Consider the following 26,644-nt stretch of genomic DNA (forward strand, 5'->3'; position numbering starts at 1 on the left):
GGACCAGATGCCATGATCTTAGTTTTTTGAAGGTTGAGTGTTAAGCCAGCTTTTTCCCAGTGCCACCTGGGAAGCTCTAATTAGCATAGTGTATATCTTATTCATCTTCATATCCCTAACACTTAGATGCACTGTCTAGAACAAAACACATTGCTTTCATTGTTGAATTAATTACATCTGATAAAGACATATCTATCATATATCAAATATCTTCAATATGTATCTGTGAGATATATGTATATATCTCATAACTTAAGATATCATATATGTCTGTATACATATATGTGTGTGTGTATGTGTATGTGGGCCTACCCTGGTAGCTCAGACGGTAAAGAATCTACCTGCAATGCAAAAGACCCAGGTTGGATCCCTGGGTTGGGAAGATCCCACAGAGAAGGGAATGGCCATCCACTGCAGTATTCTTGCCTGGAGAATTCCATGGACAGAGGAGCCTTGCAGGCTACAGTCCATTGGCCACAAACAGTTGGACAGGACTGAGCAACTAACACTTTCACTTTTCACATATGTGTATATATACAAATACACACAATCTCACTAAAAATACAGAATATTAAAAAAAATCATGACCACACTGACAACATGGGCAGAAAAAATGCACACTAGCAAATCTAATTAAACTTATCTTATAGAGAAGGTAAATCTAGATTATCTGGCTTTAAAATCAAACCAAGGAGGAGCAAAGAGATTCTGAATTTTTTTTCTTTTTAAATCTCATTAGAAGATAAGTGCTTCCTCAGCCACAGAACACTGGTATGTTCTGACATCGGACAACCTCATACTCTCACACGGGTGAAAGGTCCTCCATATCTTTTTACTAGTTCAAGAACAGGCCAATTCAAACCACCAAGAAAGACAGCTATTGAGCTACCAAATTCTGAAACAGAAAAGTGACTTCAGTCTTGTGGGTTTGTTGTCTTGAACTTTATGGCCAAGGAGTTCTTAAACCCACTTGTTGCAATTTAACTCCATTCTTTCTTATCCAGTCCTTAGTGGAAACAGGAAACAGCTGCTTTCCATCACTCATAGAATATCCCTCATATTCTTGGAGACTATTATTAAGTCCCCCTCAGCATGCTCAGTCTCCCTCTCTAAGCTAAATAAACCCAATTCCTTTAGACCATATTTTGAGGGCCAGTTTCCCAAACCTTTAATCACTTGGGTCACCAATAAGGATGGATGATGCTGTATAAAAGTACTCCTCCTACAGCTTGGGGGTTTAATTTCAGAACTGGCTAGAAAACCTTCTAATCACATCCCAAAGTCTCGAATCTTAACTTGAAAGGTATTTTCTAAGAATAGGCACACTCTCCCTGTTCCCTGTTTATCCTCCATTTATCACCCACGCTAAATTAAGCTGTAAGGAAAGAAAATCAACCCACTGCTTTTATCGAGTAGAATTTTCTTAAATTCAAGAGTTGATACAAAAATGAGCACCTCGGTCAACTTCCCATTCTATTTAGCCTTTTCTGCCAGCCTTTCTTCTGCTAGTGTCCCAACAAGTGTATTGATATTAACAGTCCTGGATGGCTTTTTTTCCCTAGAATCACAATCGTTTCTAAATTCCTTTATACATTTTATCATAACAAAGATAATTTAGTTGAATGGTAAAAACTCTCTTAACTGGCTGCTGTTTTACTGTCCAGATTAACCAGTGTTCTCCATTTGTTCTGTAATAGGTATTGGCTGATGCCCACAGCACAGTGGGATTCATTACTGGAAAGATACTCTCTAGTATGTTCCAAGGACTTCTGGTCTTACCAGTTGAGTGCTTAGAGAGTATCAATCGTATATCTTTCTAAGCCTGTTCAATATCAAGTTGAACATGATATTGTAATTATCCAAGTTCTTTAGATGTTCTAGAAACTGATGAAATACAGGACCAAATGTAAAGAAAGCTATGCTTCTGTGAGAACAGACCTGAATGCCTTAGAAAGTCTTCCCAAAACAAGTTTCTTTTAAAAAAAATTTTTTTGAAAAATAGTTTGGTGAGTCCTCAAAAAGGTAAACATGCAATTACCATATGATCTAGCAATTCTACTACTCCTAGATCCATACCCAAAAGAATTCAAAATAGGGACTCAAATAAATACTTGTATACCAATGTTCATAGCAGCATTATTCACAATAGCAAAATGATAAAAACAACCCAAGTGTCTATCAACAGATACACAGATAAAGAAAATGCAGTCTACACATACAATAGAATACTACTCAGCCGTGAAAAGTAATGAAATGATGACATATTAAAACATGGATGAATCTTGAAAATTATGCTAAGTCAAATAAGCCAGACACAAAAGGACAAATATTACACAATTTCACTTACACAAGATACCTAGAATAGGCAAATTTATGAAGATATAAAGTAGGACAGAGGTGACCAGGGGCTGGGGGTAGCAGGAATGGGAAGTTATTTTTTATGGGCACAGTTTCCATTTAGGATGATAAAATTTTTTCTATAAATGGATAGCGGTGATGGTTGGACAACACTGTGAATTTATTTGATGCCACTGAATTGTATACTCTAAAAAATGATTAAAAGTTAAATTCTATGTTAGGTGTATTTTACTGTGATAATTTTTTCCCAATTTTAGATGTGGGAGCGACAGCTATCAAATTAAAAAAAAAAAACAATGTGTTAAAAATTTAGAAGGATCTTGCACTCTGTTCACTTAGCAGATGTCCTGAAATGAGTCTCTCCCTCAAAGAAACTAAAAACTAAAAATCATTGACAATGTGCTATGGATGTGGTTTAGGCAAAATAGTAGACATGGATTGGCAATTTGTTGTCATTGTTCAGTTGCTAAATCATGTCCAACTCTTTGTGACCCTATGGACTGTAGCCCGCCAGGCTCCTCGTTCATGGGGTTCTCCAGGGAGGAATATCGGAATGGGTTGCCATTTCCTTCTCCAGAGGATATTCCTGACCCAGGGATCTTATGTCTCTCATGTCTCCTGCACTGGCAGGCAGATTCTTTAATACTAAGCCACCTGGAAGCCCTGGATTGGCAACAGACAGAGCCATAGTCAAAGAAGAGGCGTTGGTCTTTTACAGAAAACTCAGCATTTACATTGTGTTAGGGTGTGTGTGTGTGAAACATATATATACACACACATGTATACATTTTAAGTTAAAATAAAAGTTTACCTCCTGCCTTCCCAATTTTGTTTTTACAATTTTTTTTCTAAAGTTTTTGCTTTAACTGACTTTTTTCTTTAAATAACAGACCAACAACTGTTGTTGACTAAATTAGAAGAGAGTCTCTAATATATTAAAAATGAGATATAGCTGTCTCTTACTTAGCTACCACCCACAGCGATGCCTGAATGGTACCTTCATTATGTTATTGATATATACACATTATCTGTAATATGTGTAAAATGCCCACGTACTATCTTTGGCAAAGCTCTCAGTTCTTCCCTAAATTATAAAACTCCTTGCACAAAAGGATCCATTCATCCCTCTGACACTGGAAACCAGCCAATCAGGGAGTGGAGAGAGGCAAAAGTCACCAATGTTACCCAATAGTTTAGGAGCAAGGAAAAAAAGAAGAAATAGAACTCTAGATGCAGAATTATAGCCAGAGGAAATCTTAGTCTTAAAGGAAAAATGATGTAAATCAATCCAGGATTTGGCTTAGAACCCGAAGACACCTCTTCCATTCCTATGAAACATTGCAAAGAGTTGTAAGAAAGCACTGGGGATTCTACTTTACTTTCCATATTCAGACATCAATAGATCTACAGAAAAACCTAGGGGCCCATTCAATCAGACTTTTAATGGAAAGAGAGATTTAATCATAGGAGAGAAAAACGAAAATGAGGTTATCTAGTGTGGGCCCATCTTGTTCCTTTTTAATTTTTTTTTATGTTTCTTTCTTTTTTTTATTAATTTTTATAGGAGTATAATTGCTTTCAATGTTGTGTTAGTTTCTACCACATAATACAATGAATCAGCTATATGTGTGTGTGGTTATTTTTTGGATTGCCTTCCCATTTTGGTCACCACAGAGCACTGAGTAGGTTTCTATAAGCTATACAGTAGGTTCTCATTACTTATCTATTTTAAACATAGTATTGTATATATTTCAATCCCAATTTCCCAATCCATTCCACTCTCCTTCCCTCCTTAGTATGAAGAACAATATGAAGGTTCCTTTAAAAACAGGACTACCATATGACCCAGCAATCCCACTACTGGGCATATACGCAGAGAAAAACATAATTTAAAAATACACATGCACCACATGTCCATTGACAGAGGAATGGATAAAGAAGATGTGGTACATACATACAAAGAAATATTACTCAGCCATAAAAAGGAACAAAATTGGTTCATTTGTAGAGACATGGATGGACTTTTTAAATGTTTTTAATGTGCATGCGTGCTAAGTTGCTTCAGTCACGTCCGACTCTGTGCGACCCAATGGACAGCCTCCTCTGTCCACGGGATTCTCCAGGCAAGAATACTGGAGTGGCTTGCCATGCCCTCCTCCAAGGGATCTTCCCAACTCAGGGATCAAACCTGCAGCTCATGTCTCCTGCATTGGTAGGCAGGTTCTTTACCACTAGTGCCACCTGGGAAGCCTGATATTTAATGTACTTAAGGTTTAAATGCATTTCAGTGTTTAAAACGTTTGCTGTGGCACGTATTGGCATGCACAGAGTGACAACGCAATGCCAAATTAAACCTTCATTCTGCTGGCTCCAAGCACCAATCTCTTAGATCTACCTCACCTTGAGTCACTAATCTCTGTGTCATGAAATACAAGCGTCAGAGAGGCACTCAGAGGCCATCTCTCCAAACCAAAACAATTCATACTCTAACATCTCTGTCTTGATCTGAAGACCTCTCATGACAGTGAACTTGCTACTTGTTGAGGAAGATCATCCCTCTTTTGGCCAACTGGTAGGATGAAATTTTTCTTCATCTTGAACTTAAAATTTCCATCAACTCGTCTTAGTTAATAACAGTACCATTGGTTCATCATCATACAATTATGCTAGTTTTTCAAATATTGAAACATTGTCACATTTCTCAGTCTTCACAGACACCTGTGAAGTGGACATTCTAGCCCTTATCATCTAAGTACTACAGCTGGAGGAGAAAAAGCCTGAGGGACTTACCTGGATTGCCAACACCTTGCAGAAAAAGCCTGGAAACATCTTGCCCTGTTCATACCAGTGGAGGAGGCTTTCCAACACTGTATGTTTTCTGCCCTCTGGAACAAGATGTCAAGTTCTCTTTCTTCTCTCTGTCAGCCCCCCATCATAGGAGGGGGCTTTCCTCAACTTCTTCCTTCAAGACAAGGTTTGTGGAGCTCTGCCATCCTTGTCAAACCCCTTTTCAATATCCCTCTGAAAATCAGTTCCTCAACAAACTCCAGGTACAGTCTAGTGCAATATGGCAAATATAGAGAATATGCCAAATGAGGAGGGGGCTGCCTCTTGCTTCCCTTGTTCTGGTCACTATTTCCAATGCCAACTCTTTATTTTTGGCAGCAGCCACATCACACCACTGAATCTAAACTTTTCGTAAAATAAAACCTTTGTTCTTACACAAACCATTAAGTCAGATTTTCCACCCCAAGTCCTTTCTGGAATGACATTGAATAAAGACAAAGAAATGAAAGAAGGCAGAGAAGAAGGTTGGTTTTTCTAGCCAGTGGTTCTTCAACTTCAGCCTGCATTGACACAACTAGAGGGCTTATTAAAACATCTCTAGAGCTTCTGATTTAATAGGGATAAGAGGGGCACAAGAACTTGTATTTCTAACATCTTCCTTGGTGATGCACCAGCTGCTGGTCTCGGGACTACTCAGAAAACTACCGTTCTAGTATATACTGCTGCTGCTGCTGCTGCTAAGTCGCTTCAGTCGTGTCCAAGTCTTTGCGACCCCATAGACGGCAGCCCACCAGGTTCCCCCGTCCCTGGGATTCTCCAGGCAAGAACACTGGAGTGGGTTGCCATTTCCTTCTCCAATGCATGAAAGTGAAAAGTGAAAGTGAAGTCGCTCAGTCGTGTCCGACTCTAGCGACCCCATGGACTGCAGCCCACCAGGCTCCTCCATCCATGGGATTTTCTAGGCAAAAGTACCGGAGTGGGGTAACTGACACAGTTCATTTTTGAATCTAAATGCAAATTAGACATATGTCTCCAGTAACTTTGCAGCTCTTTTTTGACCTGGGTGTTTAGCACTTTAGAATTTCTCTGAACCTTAACTATGCTATTCAGCATCTCGACTATCCTTGCCACAGTACCAGTCACTATGCATCCAATATATTCATCGGGTTGATGAAGACATTCCATACCCTCTGTAGTTCCTTAGGTTTCTTTGAAAAACCCATGGAGTTTGCCAAGTGCCTTTGGAAATCATTAGTGTAGGGAAAAGGTTCATACACTAGGCTTTGAAGCCAGGCAAACATAAACCATCACTTGCTGAGTATGACGAACTCTAGGTCCGCCCATGTTGCTGCAAATGGCACTATTTCACTCTTTTCTGGCTGAGTAATATTCCACTGTACATATCTTGTGTATATTATTGTATATATCATTGTACCACATCTTCTTTATCCATTCATGTATCAATGTTAACTTAGGTTCTTCCATGTCTTAGCTATTGTAAATAGTGCCACTATCAACACTGAGATGCACGTATCTTTTCCAATTAGAATTTTCTCTGTATATATACCCAAGAGTGGGATTGTAGGATCATATGATAGCTCTATTCTTAGTTTTTTAAGGAGCCTCCATACTGTTTTCTATAGCTGCTGTGCCAATTTACATTCCCAACAGTGTAGGAGGATTCCTTTCTCTCCACACTCTGTCTAGCATTTGTTATTTGTAAATTTTTTCATGATGGCCATTCTGATGGCCATCAGTGTTAAGTGATGCCTCACTGTAGTTCTGACTTGCATTTCTCTATTAATAATAATTGGGGATGTTGCACATCTTTTCACGTGCACACGGCTGTCCTCTTAGAAGGATACTGCCCATATAAAATTAGAAGCCTACCCTATTCCGGTATAACCTCATGTTAACTAATTACATCTGCAATGCACCTATTTCCAAATAAGGTCACGTTCTGAAGTGCTGAGGTCAGGATGCCTATGTATCTATTTTGAAGGGATATAATTCAACTTATAACAGTAGATGCTCATACATTACACAGGGTTGGCTATTTTCGGGTGCTCAGTCTGATTAGGAAGTTCTTCAAAGCAAAAAGCACTTTCTTATTCTTCCAAAGAGTATTTTCCACTGCAGTTTACATGGTCCAACTTCAGTAAATTCTTATTGACTAACAGACTTCATTAGAAAGACATATATGATCAAGTGACATATAAGCCCCTGAACAATCAATCTTTTAGAAGTGATAGAAACTACTTCTCAGAATTTCATACATACATATGACACACACTTCACAGAGACTTCATAGATAGACATCTGTATCTATATATCTTTATCTCTATCTAACTATGATGACAAAGAATCACCAGACAATGTAAATGATTTTATACTGCATTTTACCTTACTTAATATATTTCATTGTAGGAATGAAAATGATGACAAAAAGCAAGAGAGCTGAATTTCCATGTAATAGAAAGTGGAGTCTTAGAGCAGAATTGGATAAAGACTTCTCTTCCATGAGGCATAAACATAACCCCCCAGCCCCGTTTAACTGCAGCCTCCTTGAGCAATGCTGGGTCACCTTGTGGGTATCTAACAAGCTTACATACTGCATGAATCTTTTGAAAAGTGGCCTAACAGACCCAGTTCTTTGCCTCCTTCTCTCATCACCACATCCTGTAATTGCCATGGCTCTCCAGTGACTGTATCCCTCTAGGGGGTTGTAAGGAATTTGTTCTTCGTAAGAGCTTCATGAGATCCTGTATAGTAGAAGCCTACAGAATGCACATCAACTTTGAAAGGAAGACTCACCTGACAACACAGTCTCTTTGGAGCTGAGAAATCTACATTATTATGTCTAATATTAACTCTTTCTCTTTACTGACCAAAGTAATGAAATTAAAAGACACTTACTCCTTGGAAGGAAAGTTATGACCAACCTAGATAGCATTCAAAAGCAGAGACATTACTTTGCCAACAAAGGTCCGTCTAGTCAAGGCTATGTTTTTTCCTGTGGTCATGTATGGATGTGAGAGTTGGACTGTGAAGAAGGCTGAGCGCCAAAGAATTGATGCTTTTGAACTGTGGTGTTGGAGAAGACTCTTGAGAGTCCCTTGGACTGCAAGGAGATCCAACCAGTCCATTCTGAAGGATTTCAGCCCTGGGATTACTTTGGAAGGAATGATGCTAAAGCTGAAACTCCAGTACTTTGGCCACGTCATGCGAAGAGTTGACTCATTGGAAAAGACTCTGATGCTGGGAGGGATTGGGGGCAAGAGGAGAAGGGGACGACAGAGGATGAGATGGCTGGATGGCATCACTGACTTGATGGACGTGAGTCTGAGTGAATTCTGGGAGTTGGTGAAGGACAGGGAGGCCTGGCGTGCTGCGATTCATGGGGTCACAAAGAGTCGGACACGACTGAGCGACTGAACTGAACTGAACTGAATGCACATTGATAGGCTACTATGTTATACAGATCCAAGTGCAAGTAATAACGTATGGCATACAGAGGGCTTCAATGACCTTTATGGAAATGATACTTGCAAGCTACACATATACACACACACCACACAAATGTACATCCACACATATATACACACACATACATACACGTACACAATATATTAATATATACACAGATACGTGCTTAGTTGTTCCTTTGTGTCCGACTCTTTGCAACCCCATGGACTGTAGCTCGCCAGAATCCTCTGTCCATGGGGAGTCTCCAAGCAAGAATACTGGAGTGAGTTGCCATTTCTTTCTCCTGAGGATCTTCCCAACCCAGGGAATGAACTCAGGTCTCCTGCATTGCAGGCCGATTCTTTACCATCTGAGCCACCAGGGAAGCCCAAAAATACTGGAGTGGGTAGCCTATCCCTTTTCCAGGGAATCTTCCAGACCCAGGAATCGAATCAGGGTCTCCTGCATTGCAGGCAGATTCTTTACCAGTTGAGTTACCAGGGAAGCCCATACACACACATACATATAAATACACACACACACACACACACACACACACACACAGAGGGAAGCCTCTCCTTTCTGATGGAAACACCTCATAATTCCCTATTGTTTCCTTCACTTTTTTTCAGTCTCCATACACAGGCCTTTGTGCTGACTGCACATCTGTATAAACAAGCAAATGAATCTCTATAGGTCTGGGGGATGAAGGAGTCCTTTGTGGAAATGGAAAGTCTCTGATGCTCTGCAGCTCAACAGCATTCACAAGACCATTGGATGTAAATCACACAACAGAGAAAACGATTCAAGCAGTCACAAGTCACGTCCTCACAGGCAAGGAAAGAGGCACGTGCCTTCCACCCATCAGTGATGGAATCTGAAGGGCAACAAAGTCAAGACCATAGTTCTACTTGGTCCCTGGGGCCAAACCACAGAGCTCAGTACCAAGGGTGCTGATAATGACCAGGTTGCTTCCTACCATGGGGTGAATGAGTCCCGCCAACAAAACTTCAAGCTCTCTGAGGCCATATCTTCATTTCCTCATTCAATTTCCCCTTCCAATCCTGCTGCAACTCCACACGAACACACACATACTTGGGGAACACACTTCCAACCCCCTTCTCCTTCTTCCTGGCTCCCAACAACCCATGTGACCTGTACTATAATTCAAGTCCCAGCTCACATTCAGCTGAGCCCTTTAATTTAGGGGGTGTGACTCTAAAGTAAGGAGTCTAAAAAAAACAAAGAGCCTGTCTTTTCTACCGTGTTGATGGGTTACCCAAGAGTATCAGTTTCACTAATTCATTATATGCATATGTATGTATTTTATCTACATGGTTATTATTCACTTACCAGAAGTAGCTCTGAATAAGTAACAGAAAATGGGTAGCTATCCATGTTTCTTTCTTCATAAATAGCTACATGGCTATGGTTAGAACAAATCTAGCAGAATTTCCAAATCCAAATAAATGATGTTTCTCAAGAGTCCCCTGATGATGTTACACTCTTATTTCCACAGTGTTCCTTGTACTTAAATCTTATTTTGAAATGTTCCTTCAGTGTATTCAAAGACGTTTGTTGAGCATACATATGCACTAGGTGCTGTTCTGGGAGTTTACCCCCAGAGGTACAGACAAGATCATAAATAAGATGAAGAAGAGAAGATCAAGTGTACCACAGGGCATGGGTATGGAGGAGAAACAAACAGTGAAGAAAGGGGATGGTACATGTTAGGAAGAGGGACCTTAGACATCACACAGGGTGGCCAGGGAGGTCTCTGAGTGAGTGACATTTGAAGAAAAATCTGAAGGAATGATGAGAGAGAGGCTTCTGGGAAGCAGTAAAGAGCATTGTGGGTGGAAGGAACAGCAGCTGCAGACGTGAGGAGGAGGTGAGCCCAGGGTGAGGAGCAGCAAAGAGGGAAGGACGAAGAACGCCCTGAGTGGAACCAGTCATGGCTGGGGGACGAGTGAGCAATGGGTAAGGGACGGCCTCACGAGGCACAAGAAGGCTGTTGGCTCTTACACAGAGTGAGGTGAGAAGCCGTGACAGGGCTCTGGGCAGGAGATTTGGATCTAAGCAACCTCTTGGGAGAAATCAGCCCCACTGCTGTGTTGCAAATGGCCTTGAACAGGGCTAGGGTGCAAACAGCGAGATGAGGCCATTACAAAAGTCCAAGTCCTGGGACCAGTGTAGTAGAGGCAGAGAAGTTAGAAGTGGTTGGATTTGGGATCCATCCTTTAAACACTTTAAATCACATAGGAAAATCAACTTAGCTATTTTTATTTTCGACTTAAACTTTGTTGGCTGGGACCTCCCTGGTGGTCCAGTGGTTAAAAAAAAAAAAAACAAAAACCTGCCTTCCAGCGCAGGGAATGCAGGTTTGATCCCTGGTCAGGGAACTAAGAGTCCACACGCTGCAGAGCAACTCAGTCCATGCGCTACAACCACAGAGCCCATGGACTGCAGCTACTGAGCCCCACGTGCTCCAGATCCCATGCCCTGCAACCAGAGAAGCCTGGAGGTCGCAGTGAAGACCCAGCACAGCCAAAAACAGAAAGTGTGGAAATACTGAAACAAAACAAATTTCTCAAAAATAAAAAAAAAACCTGGCCGTTTTTGGCCATTTTCAAGAATCAACAGGATTTTCAAAAATATAGATTCGTCCCCATTGAAAGAATTTATGGTTCAGTATTTGTAGGTTCTAAACACAGTTCTAAAGCAAAAGTTCCTCCAAATATTCTGATTATTGTTGCTACCAGGAAATAAACATATATCCTTCTTTGGAACAATTTTTGCCCTGGTGGAGTTATAGAAAAATTGGCATACAATTATAAGATGAAAATAAAACTACTGAAGTCAACACAGGAAGCAGGTATCAAGCCTATTTGTGTGGTGGTGAGGCAGAGGTACAAAGATATCCTCACTGGGGTTGGTCATTCTGTAATGGTTTCTTCAAAAAGAAAAGCCAGACACATTACAGAGTCAACTCATCAGAGCTGTGTCAGAGTCCTGATAAAGCAAATATCCAGAACGCTAACACCTCGGCTGTTCCCATAATCCTGCTCTGCTCTGCTGATCCCCGGAAATGGGTCAGAGGAGACCTCGTCCAACCAGAGATGAATGACATCATCCAACCAGAGATGACTGACATCATCGAGGAGTAGTTTTACGATCACAAACCCACTCTAGGGGAAATATAAACAAGTTCTAGATGACAAGCAAAACCCTGATGAAAATAATCCACTCCTGACACAGCCAATGTGCCAGACACTCTATAGTGGCGTTCTCTTCACACCAACTCATTAGACAAGAACAGTATCTCCATTGGATGATGAAAAACTGAGGCTCAGAGAGATAAGTGATTTGTAAGAGCAGAAAACTAATATTAATAAACAAAAAAAGGTAAATGATGAAACCAGGGCTGACTGGCTGCAATGTTCCTTTTCTTTCCCACCCAGAGCTACTCACCAGCAATTGAATGAGACCACCACCTGCAGAGTGAGTTGAAAATATTATTTAAGGAAGTCCTGAAGCAAACTCGTGGGACAGCCACTGCACACCCAGGACTTGGAGAGCTAGGGTCTAAGGTGAGTGTTCTCATTACTAAGAGATTTTGAAAAGATTGCAAATGTAAGAGATGGTTTCTCATAAAAGTTCAAAATCAGTGCTTTGGGAATAACAATAATACTAACCATTGAGTGGACTCATTGTGCTAGGAATTTCCATGCATTTGCTCATGCCTTACAAAATCCTGGCCAACGAGGTGTTTTTATTTACTTTTAACAGATAGAGGAATCATTTCGGTGCTGTGCCTTTCTCAGATTCCCCAAAGTCACACTTGGAACCCACACTGGCCCAACGCTGAAGCCTGTGATCCTCCTACCAGTAGGATAAAGTGAGCAACAGCACAGCATCTGGAGCTAGGCCATCTGGGTTCAAATCCTGGCCCTGTCTCTTCCAAGTTGTGTGGCCTGGACAAGTTGCTGAACTTCTCTGTGCCTCCGTTTCCTCATTTGTAAAATTAAGGTAATAATAGGATTATTATAGTGATTAAATGAATCAATCATTATAAAGCACTTAAAATAATCCCTGCACATGGTTAGTAATGCATATGTCAGTGATAATTATCAACATGGTTACTGAGCCGCATTATGCAAAAGAACAGAGAATTATTAGTTACAATTGCATGATTATTAACATTTTTTTTTAATACAGTGGGGAAGGGCGGCTGTTTGCACCACTTTTGGGGTCCTGTCTGCTCACAGGGTTCCTAGACTCTGGGTAACGTCATAACTTAATGCAAATGATAACGATCCAATTTCCTTACGAGGCGAGCATGTCATTCGATCAGTTTGCAAAAACCTGAGGTATTAATAGCCTTGTGCAAACAAAGTGTTTATTATACCTCATGGCTTTTTTTTTTAAGTGGGTTACTATACCGCGTGTGTCTCCAATGTGGCGCCAGAGTTAGGATCAGTATTAAGGGGATTGTATGCTGTAAAATTCTGGACAACAGGAGCATAGTATAACTTTTTTTTTCAGTGGCACTTTTTGCAAGTCTAATTTAACAGACAGTCAGTTTTCTTGGCTGACCTCTTTATATTTTATAAACCCTTGGGCAATATGAGAACTGAAAGCTGAACTCTGTGTGTGTGTGTGTGTGTGTGTGTAGCGTGTGTGTGTGTGCAGCACGATGGTACATATGCGCGTGTGCACATGCATGGGTTTGGGATCAGGAAAAGGGTGCAGTTTTCATTAACCCCACTGAGTACTCTGGTCCTTGCAATGACAAGAACCTCATCCTTCACTCTGCAGTTTTGTTGTTGTTGTTCAGTCACTCAAGTTGTGTCTGACTCTTTGTGACCCAATGGACTGTAGTGCGCCAGGCTTCCCTGTTCTCCACTACCTCCCCGAGTTTGCTCAAGTTCATGTCCAATTAGTTGGTGATACCATCTAACCATCTCATCCTCTGCTGCCCTCTTCTTTTGCCTTCAATCTTTCCCAGCATCAGGATCTTTTCCAATGAGTCAACTCTTCTTCACATCAGGTGGTCAAATTATTGTAGCTTCAGTTTAGCATCAGTCCTGCAAGTGAATACTCAGGGCTGAATTGCAGCTTTAGAATCCCTTAAAAAGCAAGTGGAGGCCATCTACTTTGAATTTTCACTGTAAAGCCTTAGGGGTGTGCATAGTTTAAAATCTTTCTCAGAGAAGAGATATGATGTTTATTTAAAGTGGTGGGTGATTCACTCCTTCCCACTAAAATCTTCGTTTATTTATTTTGCTCCATAACCATCAAGTCACGCTTTCACCTGCAACTCTGAAAAGTCATTTCATGTGTATTGTACAGTTTGAAGCCAGAGATAAATGGATGTGACTTAGATTTAGCCACTGTTTTTGTATTGTATAGCCTTGCAAGAGATCTCTAAAGATAAGAAATCATCACATTTGCAAGCCTGTCTAAACACAAATCCTACTAGGCATTAAAATCCAAGGATTGGGAATTCCCTGGAGCTCCAGTGGTTAGGATTCTGTGCCTCCACTTCAGGGGGCAAGGGTTCAATCCCTGGTTGGGGAACTAAGATCCCACCCATACAGCATAGTCCAAAAAAATAAAATAAATAAAATAAAATCCAAAGGATTAAAGAAAGGGATGAGGAAAAGCAGAAGGACAGATTGTATTTTACTTCTGTTCATCAAAGTTGTGATGGAGTATCCAGTAGAGGTGGGGTGGGAGTCTCTTATTAAGGCAAAGGTAACTTCAACTGAAGCTGAATGCTCCATCTCTACAAAAATAAACACTACTACTGCCCTTCTTATGACCAAGGTCAGGAAATACGTTTCCTTGGAAATCCACTGAGCTCATTTCACCCCAACACATTTATCTTCCACTGATTAACAGAGAACCACCAGCAGACTGTATTCTAGAAAGCTATCTGACAGCAACCTCTGTGGTCTCATGCCAGCCCCATGTGAGAAGATGACATCTCTCCTGATGTTTCATGATGTATCAACCCAGTACATCACACTGCATCAAGGAGTTCTTTTGTTTTTCTTTTAGTGGCCTCAAGCTAATAAATTAACCTAAAAATAATCTGGCAACTGACTTTGATAGGTAATTTTGTAAAAGGCTCTTCCTCTTGGAAGAAGTAAAGACTTAGAAGTCAAAATCTAAGAGATGACAAGGAAGGAAGGGAACTAACATAGATCGACTGCCCACTCTCCATCCAGCAACTATATACATGGTTTTATTTCACCCTTACAATAAACAGCAAGTGAACTGGAATTATTAAGAAAGTTTAGATCGCAATACTCACACCACTAAACACTACACCATGTTGTCTCATTAAGGGTGACTAGTGAACTAGTCAATGAAAAAAAAATACTGTGCATAGTAATTCACCAAACCTACTTCTATCTCAAGCTGATGCATTCAGATATTCCTGCTATAAGTATTGCTGGGCTCAAAGAAATATCTTGATTCAGGCAGATGGTGTATTATCTTGGAATTATCTGCCTGTCCACGCAAGGAATCAAACCAAGATGGTAGGATGTTGCCAAATTCTCACAATTCCCTTCTGGAAGGAATGAGTTCTGAGGCATTCCTTTGGATTCTCCAGATTTTGCACTAGAAGTCTCTTGGGTATATTTCAATTAGCAGAAAGACGGTACTATTGAAACACCATTTACACATCTGTTCCTCCACCAGACCCTGAGCAACTGCAAGGTACAAGCTGAGTCTGATATATATGGCTAGATTATTTATGTTGTTCAGTCACTAACTTTGAACTCTGACTCTTTGCAGAGTGTGGACTGCAGCACACCAGGCTTCCTTCTCCTTCATTACCTCTAAAATTTGCCTAAACTCATGTCTATAGAGTCAGTGATGCCATCCAACCATCACACCCTCTGTCATCCCCTTCTCCTGCTCTCAATCTTTCCCAGCATCAGGGTCTTTTCCAATGAGTCGGCTCTTCTACATCAGGTAGCCAGAGTATTGGAGCTTCAGCTTCAGCATCAGTCCTTTCAATGAATATTCAGGGTTGATTTCCTTTAGAATTGACTGGTTTGATCTCCCTGCAGCCCAAGGGACTCTGAAGAGTCTTCTCCAGCACCACAGTTCAAAAGTACAATTCTTTGGTATTCAGCCTTCTTTATGGTCTAACTCTCACATCCATACATGACTACCGGAAAAACCATAGCTTTGACTATCTGGACCTTTGTCAGCAAAGTGATGTCTCTGCTCTTTAATATGCTGTCTAGGTTTGTCATAGCTCTTCTTCCATATTGCTAGATGACTGGCATCAATTCTGCTACCAATGCCAGGAGGCACTCACTCAGAGTTTTCTGTCTATGACCCTGTACAGTGTGTTGGTGTGGCAGATTAAAGATGGGTGCAACTTCTTTGACACTCTTTCTATCAAGAGATGGGGTCTATTTCCTTTCCCTTTGAATTTCACCTGGGTTGTAGCACATTTGATCAATAGAATAAGGTGAAAGGGAAGTTCTGCTAGGTTTGAACCTTGTCTTTAAGTGGACCGGCAGCTTCTGCCTTGGACACTTGGGCCCCTGAGCCTCAGGTAAAAAATCCTGACTCTTCTTCTGGGAAGACCACATGGGTACATCCTGAAACTACTTAGAGAGGAGTAGGGGCTCAGTCATCCCATTCCAGCTCCAAGCTTAGAAGCAAATTCATCATAGATCGTCCAGTTCAGCCCAGCTCCCACCTGAGCACCATCAAGCGACCCAGGTCAGAGCCACATGGAGCAGAAGAACAGCCCAGTCAAGTCCTGTCCAAGTTTCTGACTCCTAAAAATCGATAAAAAATTGGTATCTGAGGCCATAAAATTTGGGGGAGTCAGTTAAACAGTGACTAACCGAAAAAGTTATAAAGGTACAAATCTTATTATCCTAGAGGTGATAAAGTTTGAAATGAGCAGTAAACAGAGCCACAGACAGAAAAAACAAACTTATGATTACCGAAGGGAAAAGGGAGGGGGATAGGCGTAAATTAAGAGTTTGAGGATCTACTGTATACCACAGGGAAGTATACTCAATATTTTGTAATAATCTATAAGGGAAGAGAACTCGACAAAGAATATATATACATATATATGTGTGTATATATATATATATATATATATATATATATATATATATAACTGAATCACTTTGCTATACAACGGAAACTAACACAACATTATAAATCAACTTGACTTCAATTTAAAAAAAAAAAAAAGGGCAATAAGTGTGAAAAGGGTATAAGTTGGTGAGAGGAAGCTATAAATAGCTGGAAGGTCCAAGGTCTTTGGAGGTCATCACCCCTAAACACAAGTATTCCTTGGTGGTTTCCTGTGGCCACAAGGTCATAGATACCCTTAACTAACTTATTAATTTCTTGGTGACTCATTTCTTTGCTTGTAAATTTGAGGACTTAGCTTCCTCCATGGTGGCAGATTCACTTGGCTCATGCTGGCGATATCCAAATTGAAGAAGATTCCTCTTTCCTACTTTTTCCCCTTCTCATAACTCTGGGCATGATTTTAATCATAAATACAAGTGTGATTTAATCAAATAAAGATGTATTCAATTTTCCAAAAAGGCTGAGAGCTCTACTAAATATTAGTAGGTTCAAAAACATTCCCAGAGCACTGGAGCTTTATCGGAACACATTTCAATAAAGGCTCCCTTTGGCATAGATCTCTAAAAATACAGTAAGGGTCACTGCTATTTGGAAAAAAATTTCCGTTTTCCTCTTTCCCTTCATATCAGAAGGCTTTATCCCTTTCCTATTCCGTGTGATACTGCTGTCCATCTGGAGTCATATCATGATCACACCAGTATATGCTCTTTGGAGTCCGTGAACATAACAGAAGTCAGGGGTAGGAGGAAGACAGGACGGTTTTATGTTACCACCATTCATCACGGCTCTGACAGACTATTCTGTAGAGAGGGGAAGGAGAGAGTCGCCTTGCCAAACTAAACATGATTTCCACAGAAGCTCGGGTGTCTTGACTCCCCCGGGCAGGGAGAAATCAACAGACGCAGAACCCCAGATGAAACTAACTCTGAGCTTGCTCCCAGAAATGCTATCTTAGGTCTTTCCCGCCTGGGATTCTGACTCTAGAAAGAGTAACCATCTACAATATGGGACAGAATGACCCCCAACCTTGGGATGTGTTTTAAATCTGTGATGCCCATGGCAAATGACCGCATCTGAATCACAAGGAGAGCTCTTGGAAACCACATCTGTCCACAGGGAAATCTTTTCCTTTCCAGGGACAATCAGAATCTCCAGGAAAGAGGCCATGGGCAGGGCTTGTAGAAGCTCCCCCAGGGCTTTTATAGGTAGGGGAGTATCTCCTACACCCACATGTGAGCACACACCCACATACTCTTCCCCTGCTTAAAATCAATGTCCTGAATAATCCTAATAAATCATCCATACAACCATCTAAACACACTGAAAACCTCTTCCTAGTGATCCTATCTTTTTCCTCTAGGAAGTAGGCTGTCAGCTATGTGTTAAGTAATACAGTAATCAAAGGGCACCTAGAAATTTCAGAGGCTTTGTCCTTCTGAATAGTTGAGCTCTCCAAACAGCTAAAGATCTGTCCATTTAAGTCTTTTATTTTTCAAAAGAACCTTTAAGCAATTTTGGATATAAAACTCTCTAGCATTTTATGGCATGCGTTCAAGTTATTACCTGAATATAATTTAGCCTCACCTACGTAATTCAAGGCTGTTATCATAAGCATCCATTTCTGTCCCCCGACAGAAGGGAGTTTTATACCAGGGAGCTTTACCACTGAAGGCTGCAAAGACTTCCAAATGCGCTGAAGGCAAGTGGAAAGTTGGAGAAAAACAAGCCAAAATGGGATTTCCAATGAGGCCACAGCAGGTATCAGAAGGCAGGCAGGGTGCCACAGAGACAAAGACTGGGTTAACTACAAACAGGATAAGATTTAGGAAAATTATCCATAAGAGACATCGCATTCTGTGACTGGGGTGCACTGGCAAACACCTCAAGTCTAAAGCTTCACCTCCTCCTGTCAGAGTGTCTTCCTCCAGAGCTCCTTCCTATCCAGTGTTTCAAATTTCTTAGTCCCAGAGAGGACCAACGGCTGCCTTTCCAGTGATTCAGCTGCATGTGTGCTGTGTCTTCTGTGAAGGTGTTCAGGGATCTCTCTGACTTACTTCTGGACCTTGGCTGTGTTTCAGGAGGTTAGATTGCAGCATAGCTGAGCTCCAGATAGATAAGGAGATGTTAGTCTTCCTTATTTTCCTTAAAAGTACCTCCTTCCCAGATTCCTGTGTTCAGTGACATTGAACAAACCCAAGGTCACAGTCTCCATTCAATGGGCTTCCATCTTGACCTGTATCTTTTCCAATTGTTGTTCAGTCACTAAGTTGTCTCTTTGAGACCTCAGGGACTATAGCTTGCCAGACTCCTCTGTCTAGGCAAGAATACTAGAGTGGGTTGCTATTACCTTCTCCAAGGGATCTTCCCAACTCAGGGATTGAACCCGTGTCTTCTGCTTGGCAGGCAGATTCTTTACTGCTGAGCCACCAGGGAAGCCCCATCTTTTCCAATTTGGGGACTTGAACTGGAACAGAGCTTGCTGCTCATGTCATGGGGCAGCCAGTGCTGCAGTAACCTCTGGGAATGTACACATCCCTTGAGGACTCATTAAAGTCCTCTAAATTCCAGCCTCCAAGTACAGATCCCCTCCTGGAGATGAGATGGCCTCTGTGAGGAAGACAAACCATCAGTATTCCACTATCAGAGGTCACACCTCAGGGCAAAAAGTCAGGAGCCAAAGAATAACAGTGATTTAGCACCTTACGTTACAGGCAACAAAACCTAACAAACCTTGCCTTCAATTAACTGAAGTCACATGTCACATAATTAAAACAGGGCCAGAGAGCACAATCCATCTATACAGGGAGGCATGTAAGAGTGTCTTAATTGAAAAAAGAAGAAAAAGGAGGACAGGGAATCATGTTTTTAATTTTCAAATCATCTTATAGTATCTCTGACTAACTTTGATCAAGCTGCTTTTTCAGAGAACTCAGTCTTTGCTTTCCCTCCAAATATCACTCCACCCTCTGGCCGGCCTAGTTTCTCTTATTTTTCTTCTATTCTGGCTGATTTTGAGGCAAAGAGGTAGGAAAGGATTTGCTACAAACAGCAAATGTGGTGAGGAGTGAGCACTTGGGAGTCAGAGTTAGACTTGTATCCCAGCCCTGCCCCCTCCTAGCTCTGTGACTCTGGCCAAGGGACTTAATTTCTCTGTGACTCAGCACCTTCTTCTGTAAAAATAAGAAAGAATGCAGGAGTAGAAAGAATATTTTAAAAGGGTGAAGGTGGTCCAAAGGCACAAACTTCCAGTTATAAGATAAGTAAATTCTAGGGATGTAATGTATGACATAGTGACCATAGCCAGCAATACTATATGGAATATTTGAAAGTTGCTACTAGAGTAAATTTTAGCAGTTCTCACCACAAAGAAAAACAGACGTATGAGTGTATGAAGCAATGGGTGTTAACTGAACTTACTGTGGTGATCATTTTGCAATATATACATATAGTAAATCCTTATATTGTACAGCTTGAACTAATACAATGTTATGTGGCTATTATATGTCAATAAATGGGGGAAAAAAGATGCCTCATCATGCAAACTTCATAGCACAGCTGTGAGAACAGAGATAATATTAATAAAGGGCTTAGCAGAGGGTCTGGTACACAGAAAGGTGACTCTGTCTGATGCTTTTAGAACATGCCTTAAAATTCGAAGGTCTCCAAGGTAGGTACCTGAGGATCCATTATAATAAGTAAGAATCACTTTTCATGAACACACATGTAACTAGTATTTGAAAACTCTTAACAGCTTTAACTTCATTCTCTGAGATTTCATAACCAACATTTATTTGTATGATAATTTTTCCATTTTCCTAATAAATGCAAAGAAAAGTCTTCACCAAATTTCCAAACATTTACAATCCAGGACAATTACAGGTTTCCACCTACAGATGTCAATTCCTCTCATTCCCTCAGATATCCCCGCTTCTCAGTCATATTGTCTCACATGTTTCCTCCATAACATTAGGTTTCTTGGGTCAGTTCTTGATCTTGTTTATCTCCCTTTACATACCTTCCCTGGAGGGCAACCCTCTCCCTGAGTCTTTCCTCACCCCCTAGCACTGGGCACCATATCTACAGTATCTTCTACAGGCCCCTTCAAAGGAGACCCTGTTTTTGCACAGGTGACTCCTTCTGTCAAGAATGACCATCCCTCATCCTGCTCTAACAGATGCTTCTTGAGGCCCCACACAAACATCAAGTCCATAGTGAAATCTTTCCAACTCTGCCCCTTACATATCGTGTTTATATGACACTATGACATATTTACTACGACCATGTGTGCCTGCCCTACTAGACTCAGGGCTTTTAGAGCAGTGCTTTCATGTGCATCAGAGTCCCCTAAAGATCTTGGGTCATGCTGATGCCACATGAGTAATAAGCTGTTAAGAACATCTCTCACCTCTTAGTAACTTGGCATCATCATCATCATCACTACCATCATCACCATCATGATCACTGCCATCATCATCACTGCCATCATCACCACCACCATCATCAGCACCATTCATCACCATCATCATCATCACCATCACTCATAACCATCATCACCATCATCATCACTACCATCACCATCATCATCATCACCACCATCATCACCACCATCATCATCATCATTCATCACCATCATCACCACCATTCATCACCATCATCACCACCACCATCATCACCATCACTCATAACCAACATCACCATCATCACTACCATCACCATCATCATCACTGCCATCATCACCATCATCATCACTGCCATCTCACCATCATCATCATCACCATCATCATCATCACCACCATCATCATCATCTTCATCACCATCATCACCACCATCATCACCACCACCACCATCATCACCATCATTCATAACCATCATCATCACCACCATTCATCACCATCATCACCACTACCATCATCACCATCATCATCATCACCATCATTCATCACCATCATCACCATCATCATCACTACCATCACCATCATCATCACTGCCATCATCACCATCATCATCACTGCTATCATCACCATCATCATCATCACCATCATCACATCATCATCATCACCACCATCATCATCACCATCATCATCACCATCATCATCACCACCACCACCATCATCATCACCATCATCATTCATCACCATCATCACCATCATCATTCATCACCATCATCACCACCACCATCATCACCACCACCATTATCATCATCATCTTTTGACACTGCTGCCCAGCACCTGTACCCAGGGAGATGAGATGCCAGGGCTGCCGGAAATAATGGAGGGCAGAGGTGAACAGAGGATGTGCATTTGGTGGCGGATGGACTGGAAAGCCTGAGTAGAATCAGAAAGGAAGAGGAGGCTGGATGAGGTTAGTGAAGAGAAAGGAGGTAGCAAAGACAGGAAGAAAAGAGAGTAAAAGGGATGGAGAGAAGACAACAGGAAGGGAAGAAAAGGAGAAAAAGATGGCCATCAGATGAGAAAAGAAAGGTAGCTGACTTCTCTCCTTGGGGCGGGATTGGTCTTGCACCATCTGACTTTCCAGGGTAGGGGGTGAATTTCAGGACTGGAGCCTTCCAGAGGATGGTCATTCCAGCCATTTACGCTCAGAGCTTCCCCCCTTCACATTAAAGGTTCTGCTTTCCTGAGCAACTCAGGAATGAGCTGTCACTGTGAGAGGAATAACAAATGAGGGCCTGTCCCATGATTGTGAGTGTAGAAAATGACGTATCAGCTCAGAAAAATTTCAGTCTGTAGTAAGTCCTTTACCCTAAGACTTAAAACTCATTGTCCATTCAAATAACCCAAACAAAATTACCTGATACAGCTCGATCCGTTGTTCAGGCACTCTGGCTTTTGGGTTCTGTAAACGAAAGACTCTGAACTCGGCCTTCACCAAATTGGAAGCATTCTTCTCCATCGAGGAGACGTCAAATCGGACAATTCTAAAGTACGGTCTGTAGAAAGTGGGCGGGATGGCATCTGTAAAAAGTTAGGGCAATCATTGAAAATGATAAAAATCCATTGTTCTCCCACAAAAGACCCTGCAGCATGAGACAGCCTTAAGAAATCATACGGGAAATATCTATAGAATGATTTCGTTTCCAATGGCCAATTTAATATCATTAACAATTGAACTAGGAAAAAAAAAATAAGCATGTGCATTTGGTTAGAGGAGTAGCCGATTAAAAGGGATTAACAAACCACTTCCAATTCTATTTGAGGGCACAAAGTTAACCCTCTTCTTTGAAAGTTGACGGAGTGGTGGAAAATCCTAAATGGTTATGAACTGGAACAAGTTCATGACAGTTGATGCCTGGAGAAAGCTGTCAGGCTTGCATACACTTTAATCAAATGTGCCAAGAAAATAGCTCCTAATGGCAAGCAGTTTGCCCATGTATTTTTTCCCTTGAAATTTTGGCACCCAAACACTCTACTCTCTCCAGGTTCATGGACTGCATCTTTTCTGGCTTCTATAATTTGGTCTTTGACACACATAGGACCAAATACACCCTCTAGTGAAGTTAGGGTAAGAACTGTTGAATGAAAATACACCCATGGTGGTGATACCAGGCCCAGTCTTAAAATTCTTTATTCGGCATAAAGGTTCACTGGTGGGAGGGAACCCTAGCGAATGAAGAGAAAGAATCAACCTCAATGACTTCTGTTCTGAGCCATGAAAAACACAGATTTGCAGACAGCCCACAACAATTTCAAGTTCATGGGCTGCTAGAATTTTGCTGTTATTTTGAGGTAACCTGTCTTTGCCTTTGGATATATAACTCAGGGTTAAAACAAAACCAAACCAAGTCTGAATTCTATCCCCATACTTCCTATACAACACCCATTTATTAAGTATCTACACTGGGCAGGCTAGCTGTTACAGGTATGTTTCTATAGTATAGGTAGAATAGGTATATTCCTACAATACTCTTTGAAAATCTCCTGCAAACTTACTTTCATTATTCTGGAATGTAGCATCCAACTCTGATGGTTCGATGTTGTTCTACCGCTCCTCAATTATGTCACGTCGTTACAACGTAATCATTCTCAGTTTTTATGGCCCCTTACAAATGTTTTCTTTTTTTTGGCGGGGGCGGTGGGGGGGGCGGGGGTGGAGCTTCCCTGGGGGCCCAGATGGTATTTTGGCGGGGGCGGTGGGGAGGGGGGAGCTTCCCTGGTGGCCCAGATGGTAAAGAATCTGCCTGCAATGGGGGAGACCCGGGTTCAATCCCTGGATCGGGAAGATCCCCTGGAGGAGGAAATGGCTACCCATTCCAGTATTCTTGCCTGGAGAATTCCATGGATAGAGGAGCCTGGAGGGCTACAGTCTACTTACAAATGTTTTTTATTATTTTGCTATTATGCTTGCTTATTTTGTTCTCCCAATGAAATTTTAAGAATCCTGAGGACTGACAGTATTTTTCATATATTTTTCTGCACCTACTAGAACAGAAGTCTGCACACATGAAGTTCACCAAATATCCACTGTTTGCATAGTCGGTCATCAACAGTTTTGAAAGACTTAAGCATCTGGTTATTGGCAAGACTAGCTTCTTATTAAATAAATGTACCATCTTGCTGATCTTAAAATAGAAATAAATACCTTTCATGATTTCCTGGGAAATCCTTGCTCTGGGATGATTACACTGAAAAACCGAATGCTAGGAACACACCAGCATTTCATCATCTGAAGAGCTCTGCACTTTTTCCCCTCACAGAGGCTTTTCTCCATCCTTTCCCCATGTCCCATGACTCTCAAAAAGCAGCTCATGGGGAAGTGATACATTTAAAACCATGCTCTGCTTGATGACTACTTCACAAAGGACTGTGTGGACTGAAACTTTGTAGATCCAAAGTCTCAGAAACAATCAAACAAACCTCATCTAAACCATTCGAGTTTCAGAGAAAAGAATGCATTTGCGTAGACACAGGGCTGATGCACTGCATCACTACTCTGAAACATTTGCTGGACAGTTTCAGGAAGACAAACATTCACCCAGGCAGAAAGGTCATGGGAGCCCCCAGCACAACAGTTTGAAAAGATAGCTGTGCCGACATTACTTGTCCATGCCCCGTGTAAGATCATTTGTGAGTGAGATACTGAGATGAACCAAAATGTCATTCAGTTACCAGTGAGGGATCCTTCCTAGAATCTGCAGTGATGTTGGCCACCGCCCCCAAATCCAAATTTGCTATAGTTTGGATTTACATTGCTGTAGCATCTGCCTTTGGCAAAAAAGCAATGCCTACTGACATTTTTGGTTGTTTTAAGATTGAAATGTGAAGTGCAGCAGATAGTACCATTAAAAATCCAACCACCTGTGTAAAAAAAAAAAATGAAGAAATCAACCTTTCTGCTGGAACATGACCAGCCCAGGATGGGACCGGCCCAGAACAGGCTGGTCCCATCCTGACAGCTCAGCTGAAAATAGGCTGGGAATCCAGGCAGAGAGGCCTGGAAGGATGGCTTCACACACTCTCCAGGTTGGCCAGAACCTTCCGCAGGCCTAGTTTCTCCATTTATCTTCTCATGGCCTCCCCATCAGAGAGCAGAAGCTTCAAACATGCTTGGAAAGAGCATCCTGAAAGGGCAAGGCTGCTTCAGTGGGTTTCCTGTCATAAGAAAGAGTAAACAATCTTGCTGGTTTCCCCCTTCCTTTCAGTGGAAACCACCCCCCCACCCCGGGGGCCTACGCTACTTCCACAGACATGCAGCGTTCACACCCGGCCGCCCCAATCTTATCCTTCCATCAAGTTTGTAAATAAGCGCTCTTGAGATTTATTTTTATTCTCTTTTGTGTTTATTAAACTTTGAACATTTTTTTTTCCCTTTCTGGTCATCTGCCCGTACACACACTTGCTTTTTACGGCCGCTTCAGACAAGGAGGTCAATTTTGTTTCTCCTTTTTCTAAGCAAATCATCCAATGGTCCAGTCCTAGGCTTTCGAGCTTTGAAGGGGTGTTTGCAAATATTTATGGGCGTCGCTGGAGAGTTAAGTACGTTGTTCTCTTCTATAAGCTGGCAATCAGCCCTCCTCCCCTCTGGCCATGATAACCGTGTTAGCTATTTTGACTGCCTGATAATACAAATCCACATATCTGGTGCTCGTTTTATAAGTCGAAGCTGTTCACGGAGGAGGTGAAATGACAGTTGGGCACCCCTTCCCTCCCCGCCAGTGCCTGGGCTTTGGACTCATGACTCCGCGAAGGGACCAAGCCAGCAGGACACAGCAGCCTTTCCCAAACCCCTGCTGCAGCATCCAAGAGCAGGAGCTCATTGGATAAAGACTGGTAACTTCAAGAACTGACTACCACTTCTAAGGGTCGGTCCCAGCTGTCCCCAGCTGTCCTCTGCTATGGGTGACCAGCCCATAGCCTGGCTAAGGTACTTGAGCAACTTCCCAAATACGTCTGCACTGGAAGAAAAACTAAAAGTCACAGCGAATTGCTTAGACCCAGCTCATGATCCTGACCTTACCTCATAGAAGCTCTCAGAGGCAATGTACAGAGAGCTGAACATAGCTCCTCTATACCTAGCCTGGTGCTGGGGCTCCTTTCCCATGCTCGTATTTAATGGCTTGATCCACCCATCTGGCCTGGGAGGGATGCAGCTTTTTTCTCCACCTTCTGCAAGGACTTGTGTCCCTCTTTGGAATGGGAGCTCTCTCTAAAGGCCTCTGGTATTTCAACTCAGCTTCTACCCCATTGCGAGGTATTCAGTGACTTGGGTTTGACCTTTGCCAACTTGCCCTCGCATATCCTAGTTGGCACTCTCCTCTAGATGTCTGACCCACTTTTTTTTGGTTCTGTCAAATGCACTTTCTGCCAGCTCTGTGGATTTCAGACCACCAAACTGGTTCTGCTCCCCTACCGTACCTCCCCTCCCTCCTCACCCC

The 26,644-nt window shown here is 41.8% G+C and overlaps 1 protein-coding gene across 5 annotated transcripts in view; it reads right to left on the reverse strand.

Moving 5' to 3' along the window:
* The window catches only part of TGFB2 (transforming growth factor beta 2), a 97,342-nt gene that overhangs the window by 16,329 nt on the left and 54,369 nt on the right, over positions 1–26,644 (reverse strand). For all 5 annotated transcript variants that reach the window (XM_005898568.3, XM_005898569.3, XM_070385508.1 and 2 more), the window contains one exon: positions 22,564–22,727. In XM_005898568.3, the coding sequence (XP_005898630.1) occupies positions 22,564–22,727 (164 nt within the window). The remainder of the gene's footprint in view (positions 1–22,563; positions 22,728–26,644) is intronic.

Source organism: Bos mutus, chromosome 16, assembly GCF_027580195.1.
Source record: "Bos mutus isolate GX-2022 chromosome 16, NWIPB_WYAK_1.1, whole genome shotgun sequence".
NCBI classification, from domain to species: Eukaryota; Metazoa; Chordata; class Mammalia; order Artiodactyla; family Bovidae; genus Bos; species Bos mutus.